Raw genomic sequence first — 20,090 nt, 5'->3', positions numbered from 1 at the left:
GATTTATGGACAGCCTTTCAGGGTTATTGGGGTCAATTCCCTCCAGCATTACTTCAGACATTGGTTGAGTCTGTGCTACATTGTGTTGCGGCACTTCTGCATGCTTGCAGGGGCCATACATGATATTAGGCAGGTGTACCAGTTTTTTTTGGCTCTTCAGTGTAAGTTTATGGCTACCTTTCATACTGAGTCTTACTCAAACAATCTCACATGCAGCTTCAAATTCCATCTTGATTTAACTGGGTTTCTTACCAACTGTGATGAATAAAACACTTCTGCTTCTCATTAGACTATGCTTTTGGTGTACAGTTATATTTACTCCAAAAACCTAACTGCTGTCAATTTTGGATTTTGATCAGATTTCTGCATGTAGAGTTAAAAAACGCAGTCAAATGAAAATCAGGCAGATGGTAAAAAGTAAGCAAACTGTTTATTATTGTAAAAGTAAGTGCCATAACTGTTAATACATTTATCCCTCTATGAGACAAGACAACACCTTCATCAAAAATATCTGCAATTGCCTACATAACCATGATTTTACACAGGCATGCACTCCCAGTTTAGCTACAAAGTGCCTGCATACAGTCCATACAGTCCCCATCTCTTCCAACATGATTTCCATATGTTGAGAGCCCTGAAGAAAGACATTCATGGCCATCGTTTTCTTCTGATGAAGAGGTGCATGCCTCAGTACAATCCTGATTCCCTAGACAACTGACAACATTTTTCCATTAAGGCATTGTCTTGTCTCACAGTGGGATAAATTTATTAACAGTTATGGTGATTTCCTCTGAAATAATAAACAGTTTACTTATTTTTTTCTTTTGTCTCACTGTTATTTGAGTGCACCTTGTAAGAGATCCCCTGCTTTTTTGATGTGCATCATACTCTGGGACTTTTTTGTGGATACTTCAGCAGTTTATCACCATTATTTTAATAGTTTATCTGCTACTCTTTTGTGCACCACACACAAACAATTAGCCTCTTTACTCATAGCCTTTCATGCGAAGTGCACACTTGCCCAATTTAGGGAACCCTACTGTTGTTCTTAATCCTATGTCACAAGTCTAGAAAGCATTTTCAGCTTCATTAAAATTCTGTGAGCAAGGCTGGTCCTTTCATTTTCCTCTGTCAGTCACTGGAATGATCCAAGTAAGACATAAAAATCCATACAACAGGCAATGGCTGCCAGTACAGCGTTTTTGACATGTCGAATGTGGCCCCAGGTTTAGACACAGTGTGTGCAGGTTAATCAATCTTACCCCTTGCTGCCATTTCCCTAAAGTGTGCCATTATTCATTGAACATCTGAACTGCTGAATATTACTATATTTTACAGACTATAAAACACACTTTTATCTTCAAAAAATTGTCTCTAAAATTCAGGTACATCTTATACTCAAAATTAGTATAAAAATATCCAGCATTTGATTTAAAATTCCTGCCAGTCTTAAAAATGGCCATATATTCAATGCTGCAGCAGAGCCAACATAGGATTCAACTGGCAGCAGCAGTACACCAATGTGATACGCATGAGTTGCGGGGATTTGCAAGTTTGCTAACACTGTCTCCCTCCTGCTCCACCATCACAAATACAGAATACTGTCTAGCCTATGATGTGTCACTGAAGTCTGTGGTGCCAGTGACCTTGAACTGAAAGTGTTTAGTGTTATTGGTAACAGTACTACTTTAGTTCGTAGCTAATTTCATGATGGAAAAGAATAAAAAAGTATTCATATGATGCGAGTTATAAATTGAAAGTAATAGCATATGCAGAACATGGAAAGAGAACAGATGAGTGGAATTTTTGGCCCTCCAACTACAGAAAAAACCATTCGTGATTGGCAGACTAGTAAAGAAGAATTGAAAAAATTGAGGAAGATGAAATGTTCAAATAGGAAACTGCTAGAAAATTGACCAAAAGTAGAAGATGACATATTGACATGCATTCAAGGACACCATTAAAATGGCATTGGAATTAATACAAAAATGATTCAAATACACGCTCAACCGACTTTAAGGATGGAGCTGGCTGGTGCTACAGGTTTATGGAACATCATGGACTTAGCATGCAAACCAAAACCGAAATATCTCAGAAAAAGCCACAAGAGTATGAAGAGAAAATATTATCTTTCCATCACTTTATTATTCAACATCAAAAGAAAACCAATGCGGAACTAAGTCAAATAGCAAATATGGATGAGACTCCTCTGACATATGATGTGTTGAATAACAGAACTGTCGCCATGAAAGGTGCTAAAACTGTAACCATAAAAACAAGTGGACCTGAAAAAATTCACAATACTGTTGTCCGGTCATGTGGTACTGACAGCACTAAATTTAATGCAGTGGTCATTTTAAAATGCAAAACAATGCCAAAACCATCTGAAATACTGCTGGATGTTGTTTGCTGGATGTTGTTCACATACATGATAAGGGTTGGATGGATGAGGCTGATATGAAATGGGTTAATAAGAGTGTGGGAGAGAAGGGAAGTTGCTTTGTTGAAGAAGAGTTCTCTTCTTGTGCTAGATTAGTTTAGTATTCGTTTGAAAAATTCTGTGAAAGAGAAATTGAGACAGAGAAATACAGAGCTTGCTGTTATTCTGGGAGGACTTACTTCACAACTGCAGCTTCTTGATGTCTCAATAAATAAACCAATTAAAATGTATATGAGAGGGGACTGAAACACATGGATGAAACCCAACATCAATTCATGCCAAAGGGAGCTTCAAAATGACCAACAATCAAACAAGTTTGTCACTGGATGAAGCAGGCATGGTCTAGAGTGAGAGAAGACATTATTGTTAAATCTTTCAAGAAGTGTGGCCTAAATAACACTTTTCATGGTACTGAAGAACATATATATGAAGAGGACAATGATGATGAGGAAGAAGAAGAAAAAGAAAGTTCAGATAACAATTTTCAGGGATAAATAAATGTCAGTTTGGTTTTATAAACTGAGATTTTTTTTAGACTGGCTTTGCAATCAAATAATAAAAATGTTATTTAAAAAAACTGCTTAAAAATTAAGGTGGGCCCTACAGTCTGCAGTGTCCTGTGGTCAAATATGGTAACAAACCCCTAATCTTTTCCATAAGTTCCCCCATCACATGAGACACAGCAGGCTTCCCTGTAATAAAAATGTGTGATCCTGGATCAGTTTAGGTTACAAACAGCTCCTCAAACTTATTGGTAAGAAGGATGAATGCAGTATCGTGAGTATCCTGTACAGTTACCCTAGTGTACTAGCGAATCCCATCTTGCAATCTAGTTGTTGAAAATAGATAGCTGCTGTACTTCCTGGAGATTGGATACTACCAACAAGAGAAGACAGTACCTGAGGTACCTTTGGTGTCTCTGGCATGTCACTTTCAGTAGTATGACCAGTATGGCCATTCACTGCAGCTTCTAATCACTTGATAGCAGTCAGAGTGATTTCCAGGTGCATACGAATAGTAACTAAATCATCCTGTACCTGTAAACAGCATTGATAGTGTGGCAGAGTTATAACTGGTGCAATGTATTTTTGAACCGCAGACAGCTTGAGACTTACTTGATTTTTTAATTTCAAAATCTGTAAAGCTATAAGGATTGCACTTTCAAGGATGACATGTACAAGAAGTGATCCAAAAATTGAAATTCAAATGCACTGCAGTTTTATTTGCAAAATGAATTTGTTTCATGAAATTCCAGTTATTATTTTCTGAGATACTGACATATTTCCCATATGTTGCCTGGGATTTGAACCAACGTCTCCTGCTTACTGGGCAGATGATCTGACTACTGAGCCATCCAGATACAGTGGTCGTGGCAACAGCACAGCCTCCCATCATATCCAAATACTCAACTTATCCACACACTACTAATGCAGTGTCCCTTGCCCATTATCATTATTACTCATGGTATTTTGCTAATTCCTGTAAGAGTTCAAGGCTGGTGTGCATCTGCATTCAAGCAATCTTTGGCTGCTGCCTCACCTTAATTATAATGGATGTATCTGAAATTAATGTGGAAAATTAGAGGTCTGATAGAGTGGATCATAACAAACATATTCCACATAGCAAACCATATTCACATCCCTTAGCATGTGGCACTGTTGAACAGCGTTACACGCCGCCAAGAGGGTAGGCACACAACATGCATTCCAGGCCTTCATTGTAGCAGGTCTGTAGGGCAACAATTTCAGTGTATTTATGGTATGAAGGTAAATGAGAAGTCGGGGTGAAGTTTTATGAACTTTATTTGAAAACAATAACAAAATGTGCTAAAAAATAATGCCCTTCTGCTTGAATGCATGCCATGCAATGACCTTGGAGTGACTGTTGCACTCTTTCAAACATTTATGGCGAAGTGGAAACTGCATCAGAGGGTGCCATGATGCAGCTCTTCCTCGGTCTCAATGGGTGTTTCATAGACGACAGGTTTCAGGTGACCCCAGAAGAAAAAAAAATCAGTGGGCATCAAGTCGGGGGAATGTGCAGGTAATGACACCAGCCCACTGTGCCCTATCCATTTCTCACCAAAGGCTTTATCCAAATGCATTTGCATAGCACTTGCAAAGTGCACAGATGCACCATCATGGTGATACCACATTCACCATCACATGTTGAGTGGAACATGTTCCGACAACTCTGGCAGAGTTTCTCATAAAAAAATTAAGTATCTGTTTGTGTTCAGTCACTGGGTGGAACATGTATGGACTGACCAGATTATGACCTACCAAGCCACCCCAAACGTTGACAGCAAAGTGATGTTGGTGACCATGAACAAAGGCAGCGTGCAGATTTTCCCCTACTCACATGTGCTGATAGTGGCTGTTGTACATACCCTCTTGTGTAAAGGATGCCTCCTCCATAAAAATTGGATGGTTCAGAAATGCCCATTGAATGGCATACCTTTTCAAAAACCACTGACAGAATTCAATTTGATGTAGAAAATAATTTGGGTCAAGGGTATCAACCTTCTGGAGGTGACAAGGGTGCAAATCATCTTCATGCCACAAAAGCTAAATTGTGGAAAGGCTTATGCCGATTTCCCATGTAACACACCATGAGCTTATTGAGGGTGTGTTTTTCCAGCAATGCTAATGTCTCCTACTCAAGCCCTGATGTATGCACTGTGCATTGACAGCCGTGTCCGTCAGGCCTTCTCACCCTTAACACAAAATGAATACACTGGTTTTCGAAGTGGGTCTTAAATGCACAGAGCCATTATGAGAACATGCCAGTGGAAAACATACCTCAAGTGAACCTGTCTTTTGTAGGGACAACAGGATGAAACTAAATGTGTGTGGATCTGGCACTCGATGATTCAGAAACTGCCAAATGTACAAACATTGGGCAGCATGAGCATTTCCATCTATTGCCCCAGAAGCATGTCTGCCCTTTCACTCTAGAACAGCGCTCCAGTTCCTGTCTACTCAACACAGTAACAAACACAAGAGTGTCCCTGTTTGATGACAAACTGACCCAGGGCAAACCAGAGTCCGCAGTATGCACAGGTGCTGCCTCCTATGCAACACCTATCAAACGGGCATTTGCACAGTCAAAAGCAATGAATTCACATCCCAGTAAGAGGCAGAAAAAATGTAGTGTTGGCCAGCATGGAATATCTGCAAATATATCAGGTACAGGGATTGCATGTCATAAAACTTCAACCTAATGCCTCTTTTACCTTGATGTCATAAAAACATTGAAATTGTTGCCCTGCAGGCCTGCTATCATGATGCCTCAGATAGCACATTGTGTGCCTACCCTTTTGGTGCCACACGATGCTGTTCAACAATGCCTAGCACTGTATTCTAAGGGATGTGGACATGGGTTGCTGTGTGAAATACGCTTGTTAAAACCCACTCTGCCAGCCCTCTGGTTTCCTACAGTCATTTCGGATACACTCTTTATATCCACATGGTGTCTGTTCTTTTGGACATGCAGCAGGAAACTCAGTATAGCAGAACAGCTTTTATGAAATTTGTAATCCTTTTATCCTTTTGACATGAAACCTTTGGTTCCATGACAACACTGGGGGCAGGGATGATCTCAGATCGTTAAGTGATTTTATTTTTTAGACCAGATGATGGAACTTTAAGAGTTCTGAAACTGGTTATGTACACAATAACAGATTGTGTATTAAGCAACTGCTGTGTGGCTTCTCCTTTTTTCAAAATGAATAACAGAAACATTTAGTTGTTGACAGACACACAAAACTGAATGAAAACATTTTTTTTTAAATTTCTCGGGTATTCAGCCAGGTGCCGTCGTCCAACAGGCGTGATATTTCAGCAAGCTGACTTCTTGCCATCTTCAGGTGTTCCTAGAGTTTTATTGATCTTTTATGGGTGCTGACTTTGTATAATCTTTACCCCTCTCCCACAGCCTCTGTTGTGGCACTTTTGTGAGTCTGCGCATGGTGGTGGGGGAAGTGCGGCACCAGGTGGTGGGGAAAGCGCTGTGCTCTGCGGCAGATCATGGACCACAGTCCCTCCACAGCCATGGCCCTCTCTGGAACTCAGCCGCTATTGTGACAATGTGTCTTCCGTTTCAAATGTCCTGACAGGAGCGGATATGCATGTAGACTGTCATTGTATTTTAATCATAAGGCTGGAACCAAGGCCTTGATTAACTGGAAACTGCTGTCTATCTATTAGCTCATCTTGCAGCCAGATCTCTACTGCCTCTTTGAGGATATGGTCCCATAAGGTGTTCAATTGCTGTAACACCTTTGCGCCATCATAGTTCATGTCATGTCCATGTTAGATGCAGTGCTCTGCCATGTCGGACTTGGTCAGCTGTGCATTGTCTGTGTGGCGTTGTGCATTGTCTGTATGGCTTTTATGTTCACTGCATTTCTCCCATACCATTCAGATGGTCTGGCCTGTATACATTTTCCTGCACTGGCAAGGAATGTGGTACACTCCCAGTTTCCGTAGTCCTAAGTCGTCCTTGACTGAGCCTAATAATGTCTTGGTTTTGTTTGGTGGTGAAACACACACTTGACATTATATTTTTGAGGTATGCTGTCCATCTTGGCTGCTGTGTTCCCAATGTGTGGTATAATTGTCATCGCAGCTGGTTTGTCTTCATCCTCAGAAGGCTGCAGTCTCGGCTTCTTTGGTCTTAAGGAGCATTTTATCTGGTCGTTGTCGTAACCGGCCATTCAAAACACAGCCTGTAAGTGCTGTTAGGCTGTCAGTTCCGAGATTTCATGTGCTCTGTGCACCAGTGGGCTCAGGACACCTTCTCACTGTGTCAGCTTATGGTCAACACTGTGTTCTAGTATGCCGTCTGGTCTTCGCTTGATGAGAACATATAGAAATGGAACCTGGTTGTTTTCTTCCACCTCCATTGTGAACCTGACATTCTGGTGCAGTGAGTTCAGACACTGCAGAAAGTCTTGAAGGTGATGTCATCCATGCGACTACATAACAAATGTATTATCTACATATCGAAAAAAGCAAGAGGGCTTGTAGACTGTTGACTTGAGAGCTTCTTCTTCAAAAGTCTCCAGAAGCATGTTGGCCATTACTGCTGATAATGGACATAGCATGTCTGCTGTTCAGTGAGTGGTCTCCTTTATCTCTGAAATATTTACATTCTGCCAGATCTTTACTTATATTTTTAACCTATTACTATGTGTAGGTACAATGAGATGAGAGCATCTTTGATTGCTGTTTCTTTTGTTTCCCAACTTTTTCTCTAGCTGAAAGCCGTACTTTGTTTCTCATTATGACATGCATGTATATAAAATTTATTTCTTTGTACATGTAAATTGCTGTGGTACTGGTTCGCCGCATTTCTGTAAAAGAAAACAGCAAGAGTGGAGAAGCTTCCTCTTAAGACAATATTGAGAAGAAATCAACACATGTTCATTAACAAAAGACACAGAAAAGACATTTACATGAGTGTCTAATGATAAAAACAAGCAACAAACAACACAGCCTTCACTCCAGTGGCCCTGAAACCTGATGCAAATATAAAAGGGCATTATGTACTGGTTAAATTTGTGAGCATAAGGACTCTGACAGTGGAAAATAGCACTTGTGAGCACAGTGAAACCTATGTTGAGGGAAATTTATAATAATTGCCTTTTAAAGCAGAGCTCACATGGTAAAATGCAGAATCTGAGTGAAGGTTGAACTCTGGACCACTCACTCTGTGTAGTTTCCACATGCAAAAGGACATTTAGGGGTATACAGGAAACGGAACACATTAGCAGCAAGTATTAATGAGAATATGTTAATCAAACCAATTAATTTTACTGTACACTTACATTCTAACAAAGAACCCCTTGAGTGTGAGGTTGCAAGTTCAATCTTTAGTAATGCTCGTTTGAAAGTGTTGCGTAAACAATTACAACAGGAAAAATATTAATTGCTAATGACTCACCATGTGCATCAGGAAGGCAAAAGAATATGAATATCCAGGAGGTCCAGAGATCAAGCTTCTATCATATGTATGTATTACACTTCACAAAATGGACATCATTGACATTCAAGAAATGTTCAAAACAAACCATTAACTTGCACCGTGAACACTGAATGAAAAATGGCATGCCACAGTGATCACAGAGGTTCAGACCACCAAGATTGAAGGTGAACTTCTTGGGAGTTACAAACAATGCAGGATGTTCAGCTACATACCCATTCTTACAGACTGCATTCAGAATCATATTCGTGTACCAGGGTGATGAGAAGTGATGAAATGTGATGGCATACAACCAAATGAGAAACAGTCTGTCATGGAGCTTATTGAGCAACTGTTTATCCTCTAAGGTGTAGTTGCAGGTAGTGTATGATTTGTTTTATAGGCACAAAGAAAAACATCCTGAGGTTGAATTTCTCCAGTAGTTCCAAGCGGTATGAATCAAAATGTTATGCACGTTTCAGGAAGGATTGTTTGCTCTAAAGGAGTATGGTTTTTATATGCAGACCAGGAATGAAGCAGAGGCAAATTATCTGGACCAGCTATTGGCCAAAAGCAGTGCTCATACCATAGTTGTTGTTCTGTTACAACCTTTTACCACTCTTGCTTGCTATGATGTAAATATTCCCTATTTCCCTTGCAAGATTATGTACATGTGAAAGAATTGTAGGATACAAAGCACCTCCAACTTCTTGCAGCACAATAAATAACTTTCCAGCCAATTTACCATCCAGATTAACAGTCAGCATAATTGTATGTGAGTGCCTTAAGGCATTGATGTTAATTGATTTTGATCAAACTCCATTGGTACCTCTAATTTCTAGGTTTCCTTTCGTATGCGTTTCCTCTTCAAATTCCAGTTGGTCAGAGCTTAAACCAACTGATTCGTTGGTTGATTTGGGGGATGGACCAAACAGAGAGGTCATCCATCCCATCGGATTAGGGAAGGAAGTTGGCCATGCTCTTTTAAATAAACCAACCTGGTATTTGCCTGAAACAATTTAGGGAAATCATAGAAAACCTAAATCAGGGTGACTGGATGTGGGTTTGAACTGTCATCCTCCTGAATGCGAGTCCAGTGTGCTAACCACTGTGCCACCTCACTCAGTAAAATAATTGAAATCATTGCTGAATAATGGGTAAGTTTGTTTATTTCATCAATAAATTTTTGAGCTGAATATGCAGTTTCATCAAGTTGATGTTTTTTTTCCTTTCTTTTTTTTCTTATTTTTTCCATTGTCTTACATCTTTCAGTTCTGTAACACTATCTGAAGTTATGCAACCATCCACTGCTTCCCTTGTAATCATTGTTATCTACATCATGTGCAGTCTGATGCGCATAACATAGTAGGTCACTATCATGCACATCCTGTAAATTGTACCGACCATCCTTGAAATGCGCAAACACCAGTTTTTGCAACAAGTGCGCCATGTCCTCCCATGAATATCCATAGTTTTCCTTATGTACTACATGGTCGTGTTGCTGCGGACTTATTCAAAATCTGTTTGTAACTGATTTTTTACTATATTGCGAATGATCTTCCATGAAGTAATTATGTTTAGTACAGTGACTGTCCTTTACTACATTTCACTCCAGGTGGGATTTGTGGCTCAGTTCCCAAAAAGGATGATGAATTACATGGCGTGACACTTGATTCAATGTCACTTTCACTTGTTAAGCACATATCATCATCACTTTATTTCTCATGTACATTGTCTGCACAGTTGTGCATATACAACACAACACTTGCCACTGACTCATCTTGCAGAAACACTAACATTTCACCTGCTATCTCTTTCTCACTTTTCAAAATTCCTTGATTCAGCTTTCTGGTGAAATTTTAAATTTTGAAACTCTTGTTGTAGATATAATGCAATGTTTGCTTTATCATTGCCATTGTTCTGCTTTGTGTCAACACCACTAGCACTGCAGCACTCCAGTTACTTACTTGGAGACTAGGCAGCTCAATTATGCTCTGTAGCCTCATGCTGTGCTCAATATTGATACTTCCAGCCCCACCCCCTGTTGCCATTAGCAACCAAAATTGTGGTTGTGAGGTAGGCAATGGGTAGATCATCGAATGCTGTACAAATCATTGGTCTTTTGTGACCTTGCACTCAAGGGGTTCCCTGTAAGTGTGACTGTTCAGTAATCTGACTGGTGTAAGAAATGTGACTTACTGCAATTGAGTTACAACTAACTTTTACCCCTTTCAACATATTCTCTTGCCTTATGTATATTAATTGCATACATGCCTTCTGTTGCTGAAAACAATGTTATGGCTCATCAGTACAACAACTCTATCATTTTTGCTTTTACCATTTTTACAGACTGAACATATGATATGTTGCTTTCAGTGCACTTTTCATTTCTGTGAACAGACAGACATAACATGGAGCAAGAACTGGTGAATGTGAAGAATGCTGGAGCATAGGAATGCTTTTGATCATTAAAAACTTCTCAACAGACAGGGACCTGTAAGTTGACATGTTACCCTGGTGCAGAATCCATGAGTTTTTTTCTATAATAAATCTAATCTGCTGTTCCTCAGTACAGAGTGAGGTGGTGCAGTGATTACCACCTGGAATCACATTTTGGAGGATGACAGCTCAAACCCCCATCTGGCCATCCTTATTTAGGTTTTCAGTGATTTCCCTAAATCGCTTCAGGCAAATGCCAGGCTGATTTCTTTGGAAGGACATGGACAATTTTCTTCCTCATCAATCCTTAATCTGATGGGGACCAATGACCTCCCTGTTTGGTCCCCTTCCCCAAATCAACCAACCAAGCAACTTTATCCTCCTTACTCTTCCCCACAGCTTGATTAGCAATTCTTTGTAGTGTATCTGGGTAATGGTTTGACCTAAAGACACTCACTCAATCATGACAACACTTTCAGTATCAAGAGAAAAAACTATCATTACCTTCAGTTTTGATTTAAACATTTATTTTTCTTCCATTTGGAGAGTTGGAGGTCTTTCTAGTGCACTGATTGATCATTTTCTCTCAGTTCATACTGGAAAAATCTTCTTTCATCACCAGTGATGTTCATTAATTATTTACGTATTCCAAGTACCAAAATTATGACCTCTTGATATCATGTGTAAAGAGTCAGTTTTAGAATTACAGCCCATGTTCTTCTTGAAAAAGAATGCTTGCAATTCAGAATATTACACACACACACACACACACACACACACACACACACACACACACACACACACACACGCACACACACACACTGAATACTTTACTCCTTTCTATGCCATACTAATGTTGAGTTGTTGATACCGTAAATCATTTGTCCTTCCAGTATTATATTTATGAATTTTACTATCGTTTTCAAACTGTGATTTGCTGCTAACACTAGACCTCACAAGGGAGTTAATTACTGTATTGACAGTATGCAAAATGGTGCACAGAGCTATCGACAAGAGATTATGGAGTGGACACCACATATTATCCTTATGGTACACTCTTGTGTAACAGACATTTTTTCCTCAATGACAAGTTACCACAGAATATAATGCCATAAGACATTAGTGGGTAAAAATAAGAAAACTAAGTCAGCTTTTTGACATTTCCATCTCAAAAATCTGATATCATCTGCAACACAAAAGTTGCAGAGCTTGAGGATTTAAGGAAGTCTGCAACATGTAACCTACATTTCAGGTTCTTATTAATATAAAAAACACCTAAGAACTTAGAACATTGTGTTTCATATTTGGATTCACCCTCATATCCTTTTTCTTTTCATGTAGTTAAGCCTGATGCCAACCTGAATTGAATATATTATTTCTTAAATGACAATTTTATCATGGCTCTGACTCCACCTGGGATTAAAATATTGCATGTCTCATCAAGTTGATCCATATAATGTCTACTTGTTCTATTACATGAGAAAATGTTCTTCAAATCTCTTTGCTCCTGAGTAAGGTTTCTTGGGACCATTTTTCCACAAACTATTGTCATGTTTAATTTATCATTAAAATTGTTATCTTACTATTTCTTTGTTAGTATTTAACATGTTGGTGATCATCTGATTGCTAAGACATTGGTATTTCTGCGCAGTTTCATTAATATTTCTTTGAGTTCTTGTTGACAAAAGTTGACCTGAATGTTCAATATATTCGAGTTCTTCTCAGGCTTTAGAAAAGCATTTGTGCTGTTGCGAAACTAAATCACATGTCATAGAATTATCAGCAAACATCTTCTTTAACACTTGAAGATATTTTGCTGGCAACTATTTTAAGGCTTTTAGGTTAATGCACTGCAAGACTTTTATGTCAACCATAACTGTGGCACTACTACAACCAAGACTATAAAGCAAACAGTAGTAGACAGAGGGCTGGAATGACAGCTAGTAGCTCCAGAAGTACTAAGGTCAACTACATACCAATACCAACCTCATCTAATATGGCTGCACAGTGTCATTATTTACTTGCAACATCTCACAGGTTCCAAGTGAACATATGTCTTAGTATACAGTGATGCCTCTTCCTTTCTTTAAAAAAAAAATACCACTTATGATGCTGATCTTCATTCACATTCCACTGTGCCCCTCATATTTCTGTAAATGTGTAAATACCCAACAACAGACTAACTGTACAAATATTATTGCTTATGGGTCTGCAGAAAACATACAATCAAAGCATCCATATATTTAGGTAATTTACACCTATTGGTAATCAAATTGGAGCTGTATGCTGTGATCTGTCAAAAGTATTTGATCATGCAATTCACAGTATTCTAGAGAAACTAAAATATTATGGCATCAGTGATTTTTTTGGTAACTGGTTTCCATCCTGTCTACCGAACACAAATTTAGATACCATATTTGAAAACAATCAGGGTGTGTACACAACAAAACAGCATCTTCTGAATGGCGAATAGTCACAATCAAGTTAAACATAGGGATTAATATGAAATTATCATGTAGAAGGTCAGTTGCCATATTTATTACTGAAAAAGTATGAAGCATTTGTTCCTCATCATAATGAAAGATCACAATTAAAATCAACTGAACATCCAAATAAGAAGTTTTCTAACTGCTGGACAACAATGACAAGTGAGCTGGCACATTATCCAGAGCCATTTCCTTGTTTTGAATAACAGAAACCAATACATCCATGTATAAACCTGCTTTATGCTCCTCACAGAGCACAGAGATTACAGTGGGCACAGAAACAAGGGGACACATTTGCAGGGGCAAATAGGGTAGGGCAGGGGGGGGGGGGGTGCATGCTGTCCCCCTCCCTCAACTCTCTGGGAATAAAAGAAATACATTGTAGTCAGGTGATCAGGTGTTTTTCTTTCAAGAAAATGGTTTAAAAATTGGTATTAGGCAGGTTTTAACAGGGTCAAAACTGGACCTTTTTTTACGGCTACTTGCAGGTTGCCATTCATCTTTCAAAATATTAAAAAAACACTCCATACCTCCAGATTAATACCATCCCCCCTTTACAAACTATCATATGGGCATACTTGTAGAGAAACACTGCCTTCAGAAACCAAATGTGCAGACCCTACAAGAACCATTAAATAATTTTTATATTAAAATAATGGTTCAAATATGAGGTCTGTTCAAAAAATTCCAGAACATTCATAATTTTGCCCCAATGGTGTGTTGGAGCAAAATGCGGTTGGCATCCCTGCACACACTTGTGTTTAATATGTAACTGCTGTAAGTTTCACTGTTGTGTGCCTGTTAGTTATTGTTCAATGCTGTATTGAGTAGAATGTTGTGTGGCACAGTTTGTGAATTCTGTGATGGCAGAAGTTAGAGGAGCAATGCTTCTGTGTTAAATTTTGCATGAAACTCAAGAAAACCTTTACAGAGACACACTAAATGATGCAGGAAGCATACAGTGATGAGTGCTTTAGCCATACTTGATGTTAGGATTGGTTCACACAGTTTAAAAATGTCTGGACGGAAGTTAAAAATGACCCTTGTTCAGGATTACCTCAGACGTCTACCGATGCCACTCATATCAGGAATGTTGATGAAATTGTGTGTGCCAATCAAAGAATGACTGTCTGAGACACTGCAAAAGAATGTAACATTTCAGTTGGACCATATCATGAAATCTTGACACAGCATCTTGGAATGCATAATGTTGCCACCAAGTGCATCCCCCAGCTCATGATTCAGGACCAAAAAGACCTTAGCCTCACAATCTGTGAAGAGCTTTTTGAAAAGATTGTTTGAACTGATCAGTTATGATACACATTTATGTGTGCTGACAACAGTGTATGAGTACAATGAAAACCAACGAAGGCAATGCTTCTCACTTACCAACAGGAGGTCATTCAGGCAGGTGCCAGACATATCAAAGTGTAGGAGATGTTTATGTATGATGTAAGAGGGACACTGAAACATCTGGTATCATCCATGGCAGTGAACATACAGGAATGTCTGCTCTATTCCACTGAAGATTATTTTCACAAGAAATCTTGAAAAACTAGTCTTGAACTGTGTTATAACCAATATTGGGGCTGTAATACAACAATATTTAACAATTTCAGCAGTTTCATTGTATATGGACATTCTACAGGGGTGAAGCGGTTTGCGTGGCTCACCAATGCTAATCTGGATTTAAATGTATTTAACATTTCTGGAATGATATTTAGTGAGAAGTGTATGCTTTAGCCTTAGCTCTGATCAACCAGTGAAAGCTGTGGGTGACGGTTGAGTAGCCATGGATCAGGACAGTTTCCCATTGCTTTCATGTCTTGTGATATCCATACCACAACATCCTGCAGATTTATTAGGGCAAAAAAAGATTTTGCACACTGCTAGGTATGAATTTCTTATTTAATTATTAATGAGTGCAGAGTAAGATTAAATAAGGTAATATTTCCAGGTCCGTGCTTTAGTTTTCATTTTATATCATTGATAGAAAACATGCAAGAGTTAGTTATCCAAAATTTTTGATACCTATAAAGTATGCTTTGCAATGTGAACAAAGTGCAAAACACATAATGATAAATATTGCTTTTTATGTCATGAGGATAAAATTCATAAATTTATCACTATTTTTATGTGTTACAACATGTACAATTTTATATACAGTATGACTATTACTTCCACCATTACATAAAACAGGTACCCTGAGAATTTTAAATATAAAAAAAAAACATTTTACTGGTTTTTAGGTTCCTGGCAAGGAAGTAGCCATAATATGGTGATAGATGGCAGTCAGACAAGTGCTATAATTACAGAATTGCAGCCAGCCCATAGCTATGAGATACGCATACTTGCAGAAAATTCTGTGGGTGTCTCCAATGCAAGTGAATCCATTTCTGTAACTACATCTGAAGAAGCTCCCAGTGGACCACCAAGGGATGTTAAAGTTAGAGCCATTAACTCAGAAATATTGTATGTCAGTTGGAAGGTAATACACCATCTGTAGTCATCTATTGTAACATACTTGTGATATGTCAGTAAAACCTAAGTCAGAGATAAAAACTATAATTTTCAAATGATTGATATACATTACAATTTATAATAATATTTTAGGATCTATTTCAATGAAACATAAATGTAAATTTTGCAGGAAAGAAAATTTTTGCAGACTCAGTCAGCTGACTTACTTCTTAACTTTGACTTTCATATTCCTCAAGTGCTTTCTAGTCCTCTGATGCATTTATGATTGATCTTCTCACAATTCATTTTGTTTCTCTACTTATCTGTTTGTTTAGAAGGCTATTTTCATTTCATATCTCATACCCCACATATTAAGTTTTCGAACACACGCACACACACACACACACACACACACACACACACACACACACACACACAGTATGAGAGTGAATGTTTCAGCATCTTCTGTAGCTGCTTCACACTGGGCACCGACTAACACTGGATTTGAGAATAGTGTATTTTATTTCTTAAGCACAGAAAATCACTGTAGTTGCCTGAACTTTATGTCAAATTGTGAAATGCCTTAATATTTTGACACTTGAAATACGTCCTAGGATTCAGACCGTATGGTCGTAACTTCAGCCCGATAAATCAAGATTTAATATAATCAGGAAAACATGGTGACTTAAACGTCAGAGTAAATGCTTATGGTAAGAAGACCACTTACTGAATAGATGAAGTGTTGAGCCATCAACAGGCACACAAAAAAGAATCATTTAAGGAACTAGAGGACACACACACACACACACACACACACACACACACACACACACACACACACACACACACACACACACACACCTGTGCAGCTACATTGTGCTGTCTGAACATACAGTGCCAGGACTGCAGTTCAGCTGGTGGACTGGGCTGAGGGCCTCTACATACTCCTTCCACCCTTCTGCTTTACCTACTGGTATTCCATCTGAGCTCTTGATACTCATGATGGTGATTCACTTTTCTCCAAAGGTGTCCTTAATTTTCCTGTAGGCTACATCTACACTGTTGTTGTTGTTGTGGTCTTCAGTCCTGAGACTGGTTTGATGCAGCTCTCCATGCTACTCTATCCTGTGCAAGCTTCTTCATCTCCCAGTACCTACTGCAACCTACATCCTTCTGAATCTGCTTAGTGTATTCATCTCTTGGTCTCCCTCTACGATTTTTACCCTCCACGCTGCCCTCCAATGCTAAATTTGTGATCCCTTGATGCCTCAAAACATGTCCTACCAACCGATCCCTTCTTCTAGTCAAGTTGTGCCACAAACTTCTCTTCTCCCCAATCCTATTCAATACCTCCTCATTAGTTACGTGATCTACCCACCTTATCTTCAGCATTCTTCTGTAGCACCACATTTCGAAAGCTTCTATTCTCTTCTTGTCCAAACTGGTTATCGTCCATGTTTCACTTCCATACATGGCTACACTCCATACAAATACTTTCAGAAACGACTTCCTGACACTTAAATCTATACTCGATGTTAACAAATTTCTCTTCTTCAGAAACGATTTCCTTGCCATTGCCAGTCTACATTTTATATCCTCTCTACTTCGACCATCATCAGTTATTTTACTCCCTAAATAGCAAAACTCCTTTACTACTTTAAGTGTCTCATTTCCTAATCTAATCCCCTCAGCATCACCCGATTTAATTTGACTACATTCCATTATCCTCGTTTTGCTTTTGTTGATGTTCATCTTATATCCTCCTTTCAAGACACTGTCCATTCCGTTCAACTGCTCTTCCAAGTCCTTTGCTATCTCTGACAGAATTACAATGTCATCGGCGAACCTCAAAGTTTTTACTTCTTCTCCATGAATTTTAATACCTACTCCGAATTTTTCTTTTGTTTCCTTTACTGCTTGCTCAATATACATATTGTGATCAAAAGTATCCGGACACCGCCAAAAACATACGTTTATCATATTAGGTGCATTTTGCTGCCACCTACTGCGGACTTCGAACCTGGTCAAGTGATTGGGTGTCACTTGTGTCATACATCTGTACAGGAGATTTCCAAACTCCTAAGCATACCTAGGTCCACTGTGTCTGATGTGATAGTGAAGTGGAAACGTGAAGGGACATGTACAGCACAAAAGCGTACAGGCTGACTTCGTCTGTTGACTAACGGAGACCACTGAGATTCAAAGAGGGTTGCAATGTGTAATAGGCAGACATCTATCTAGACCATCACACAGGAATTCCAAACTGCATCAGGATCCACTGCAAGTACTATGACAGTTAGGCGGAAGATGAGAAAAGTTGGATTTCTTGATTGATTGGCTGCTCATAAGCCACACATCACGCCAGTAAATGCCAAATGACACCTCATGTGGAGAAAGGAGTGTAAAAATTGGCCAATTGAACAGTGGAAAAACATTGTGTGGAATGATGAATCACAGCTCACAATGTGGCAATCCGATGGCAGGGTGTGGATATGCAAATGCCCGGTGAACGTCATCTGCCAGCGTGTGTAGTGCCAACAGTAAAATTTGGAGGTGGTGGTGTTATGGTGTGGTCATGTTTCTCATGAAGGGGCCTGGCACCCCTTGTTGTTTTGCATGGCACTATCACAGCACAGGCTTACATTGATGTTTTAAGCACCATCTTGCTTCCCACTGTTGAAGAGCAATTCAGGAATGGCGATTGCATCTTTCAACATGATTGAGCACCTGTTCCTAATGCGCGACCTGTGGCGGATTGGTTACACAACAATAACATTCCTGTAATGGACTGGCCTGCACAGAGTCCTGACCTGAATCCTATAGAACACCTTTGAGGTGTTTTGGTACGCCAACTTCGTGCCAGGCCTCACTGACCGACATCAGTACCTCTCCTCAGTGCAGCACTCCATGAAGAATGGGCTGCCATTCCCCAAAAGACCTTCTAGCACCTGACTGAACATATGCCTGCAAGAACAGAAGCTGTCATTAAACCTAAGGGTGGGCCAACACGATACTGAATTCCAGCATTAACAATTGAGGGTGCCATGAACTAGTAAGTCATTTTCTGCCAGGTGTCCAGATACTTTTGATCACATAGTGTATCTTACCCCTAGTGATGTATGCTACTACGTACTTAGATTTGTCCTCTTGCCATTCCTACTTAGCCATTTTGCACTTCCTGTCATCCTCATTTTTTAGACATTTGCATTCCCTTTCACCTGCCTCATTTACTGCATTTTTATATTTTCTCATTTCATCAATTAAATTCAATGTCTCTAGTATTATCTAAGGATTTCTACTAGCTCTCATCTTTTTACCTACTTGATTCTCTGCTGCCTTTACTATTTCATCCCTCAAAGCTACCAATGCTTCCTATTTCTTTTATCTCATCATACATTTCTTCAATCTCTTCCTCATCGGTGGAGCTAGTGGGCATATAAACTTGTACTACTGTGGTAGTTGTAGGCTTCATGTCTATCTTGGCTACAGTAATGCATTCGCCATGTTGTTCATAATAGCTTATTATTCATTATTAATCCTACTCCTGCATTACCCCTATTTAATTTTGTATTTATAACCCGTCATTCTGAAGTCCTGTTCTGGAGATCCAGATTGGGGACTATTTTACCTCCAGAATATTTTATCCCAAGAGGATGCCATCATCATTTAACCATACAATAGAGCTGCCTGCCCTCTGGAAAAATTACGGCTATAGTTTCCCCTTACTTCCAACCATTCATGTAACAGCACAGCAATACCATTTTGGTTGATGTTATAAGGCCACATCAGTCAATCATCCAGACTATTGCCCCTGCAACTACTGAAAAGGCTGCTGCCTCTCTCTGGGAACCACACATTTGTCTGGCCTCTCAATGGATACCTTCAGTTCTGAGTGCACCTAAGGTATGGCTACCTGTAACACTGAGGTACACAAGCCTCCCCACCAGTGGCAAGGCCCATGGTTCAAGGGGTGATTGGGGGGGGGGGGTGATGATGTGGCATGGTAAATCTGTTTGAGCACTGGATTTGTGGAGTAGTGCCTATCTATGAATGCCATTGTGAGACCTGCTGCATACTGGGCAAGGAAATTCTCATCACTGTTCATATGCTATCTACAGGTGGCCAGTCTAAGTGGGATCAACTTTTTTGTTGTCAAAGTGCAGTTACTGTTGGTGGTTAGTGTGCTTGATATGGACAGAGGTATGAATGGAGTGATCAGTGACATGGAGGTTGGTGTTCAGGAAGGTGACATGCTGGGCTGAGGATCCCCATGTTAACTAAATGGGAGAGAAGGTACTGAG

The 20,090-nt window shown here is 39.4% G+C and overlaps 1 protein-coding gene across 1 annotated transcript in view; it reads left to right on the top strand.

The window, feature by feature from the left end:
* The window catches only part of LOC126235076 (Down syndrome cell adhesion molecule homolog), a 100,989-nt gene that overhangs the window by 38,732 nt on the left and 42,167 nt on the right, over positions 1-20,090 (top strand). The window contains exon 5 of the mRNA XM_049943810.1: positions 15,579-15,817. Within this exon, the coding sequence (XP_049799767.1) occupies positions 15,579-15,817 (239 nt within the window). The remainder of the gene's footprint in view (positions 1-15,578; positions 15,818-20,090) is intronic.

Source organism: Schistocerca nitens, chromosome 2 (genome assembly GCF_023898315.1).
Source record: "Schistocerca nitens isolate TAMUIC-IGC-003100 chromosome 2, iqSchNite1.1, whole genome shotgun sequence".
NCBI lineage: Eukaryota > Metazoa > Arthropoda > Insecta > Orthoptera > Acrididae > Schistocerca > Schistocerca nitens.
Note: the sequence above shows the minus strand (reverse complement) of the source record. Positions and strands in the feature narration are given on the sequence as shown.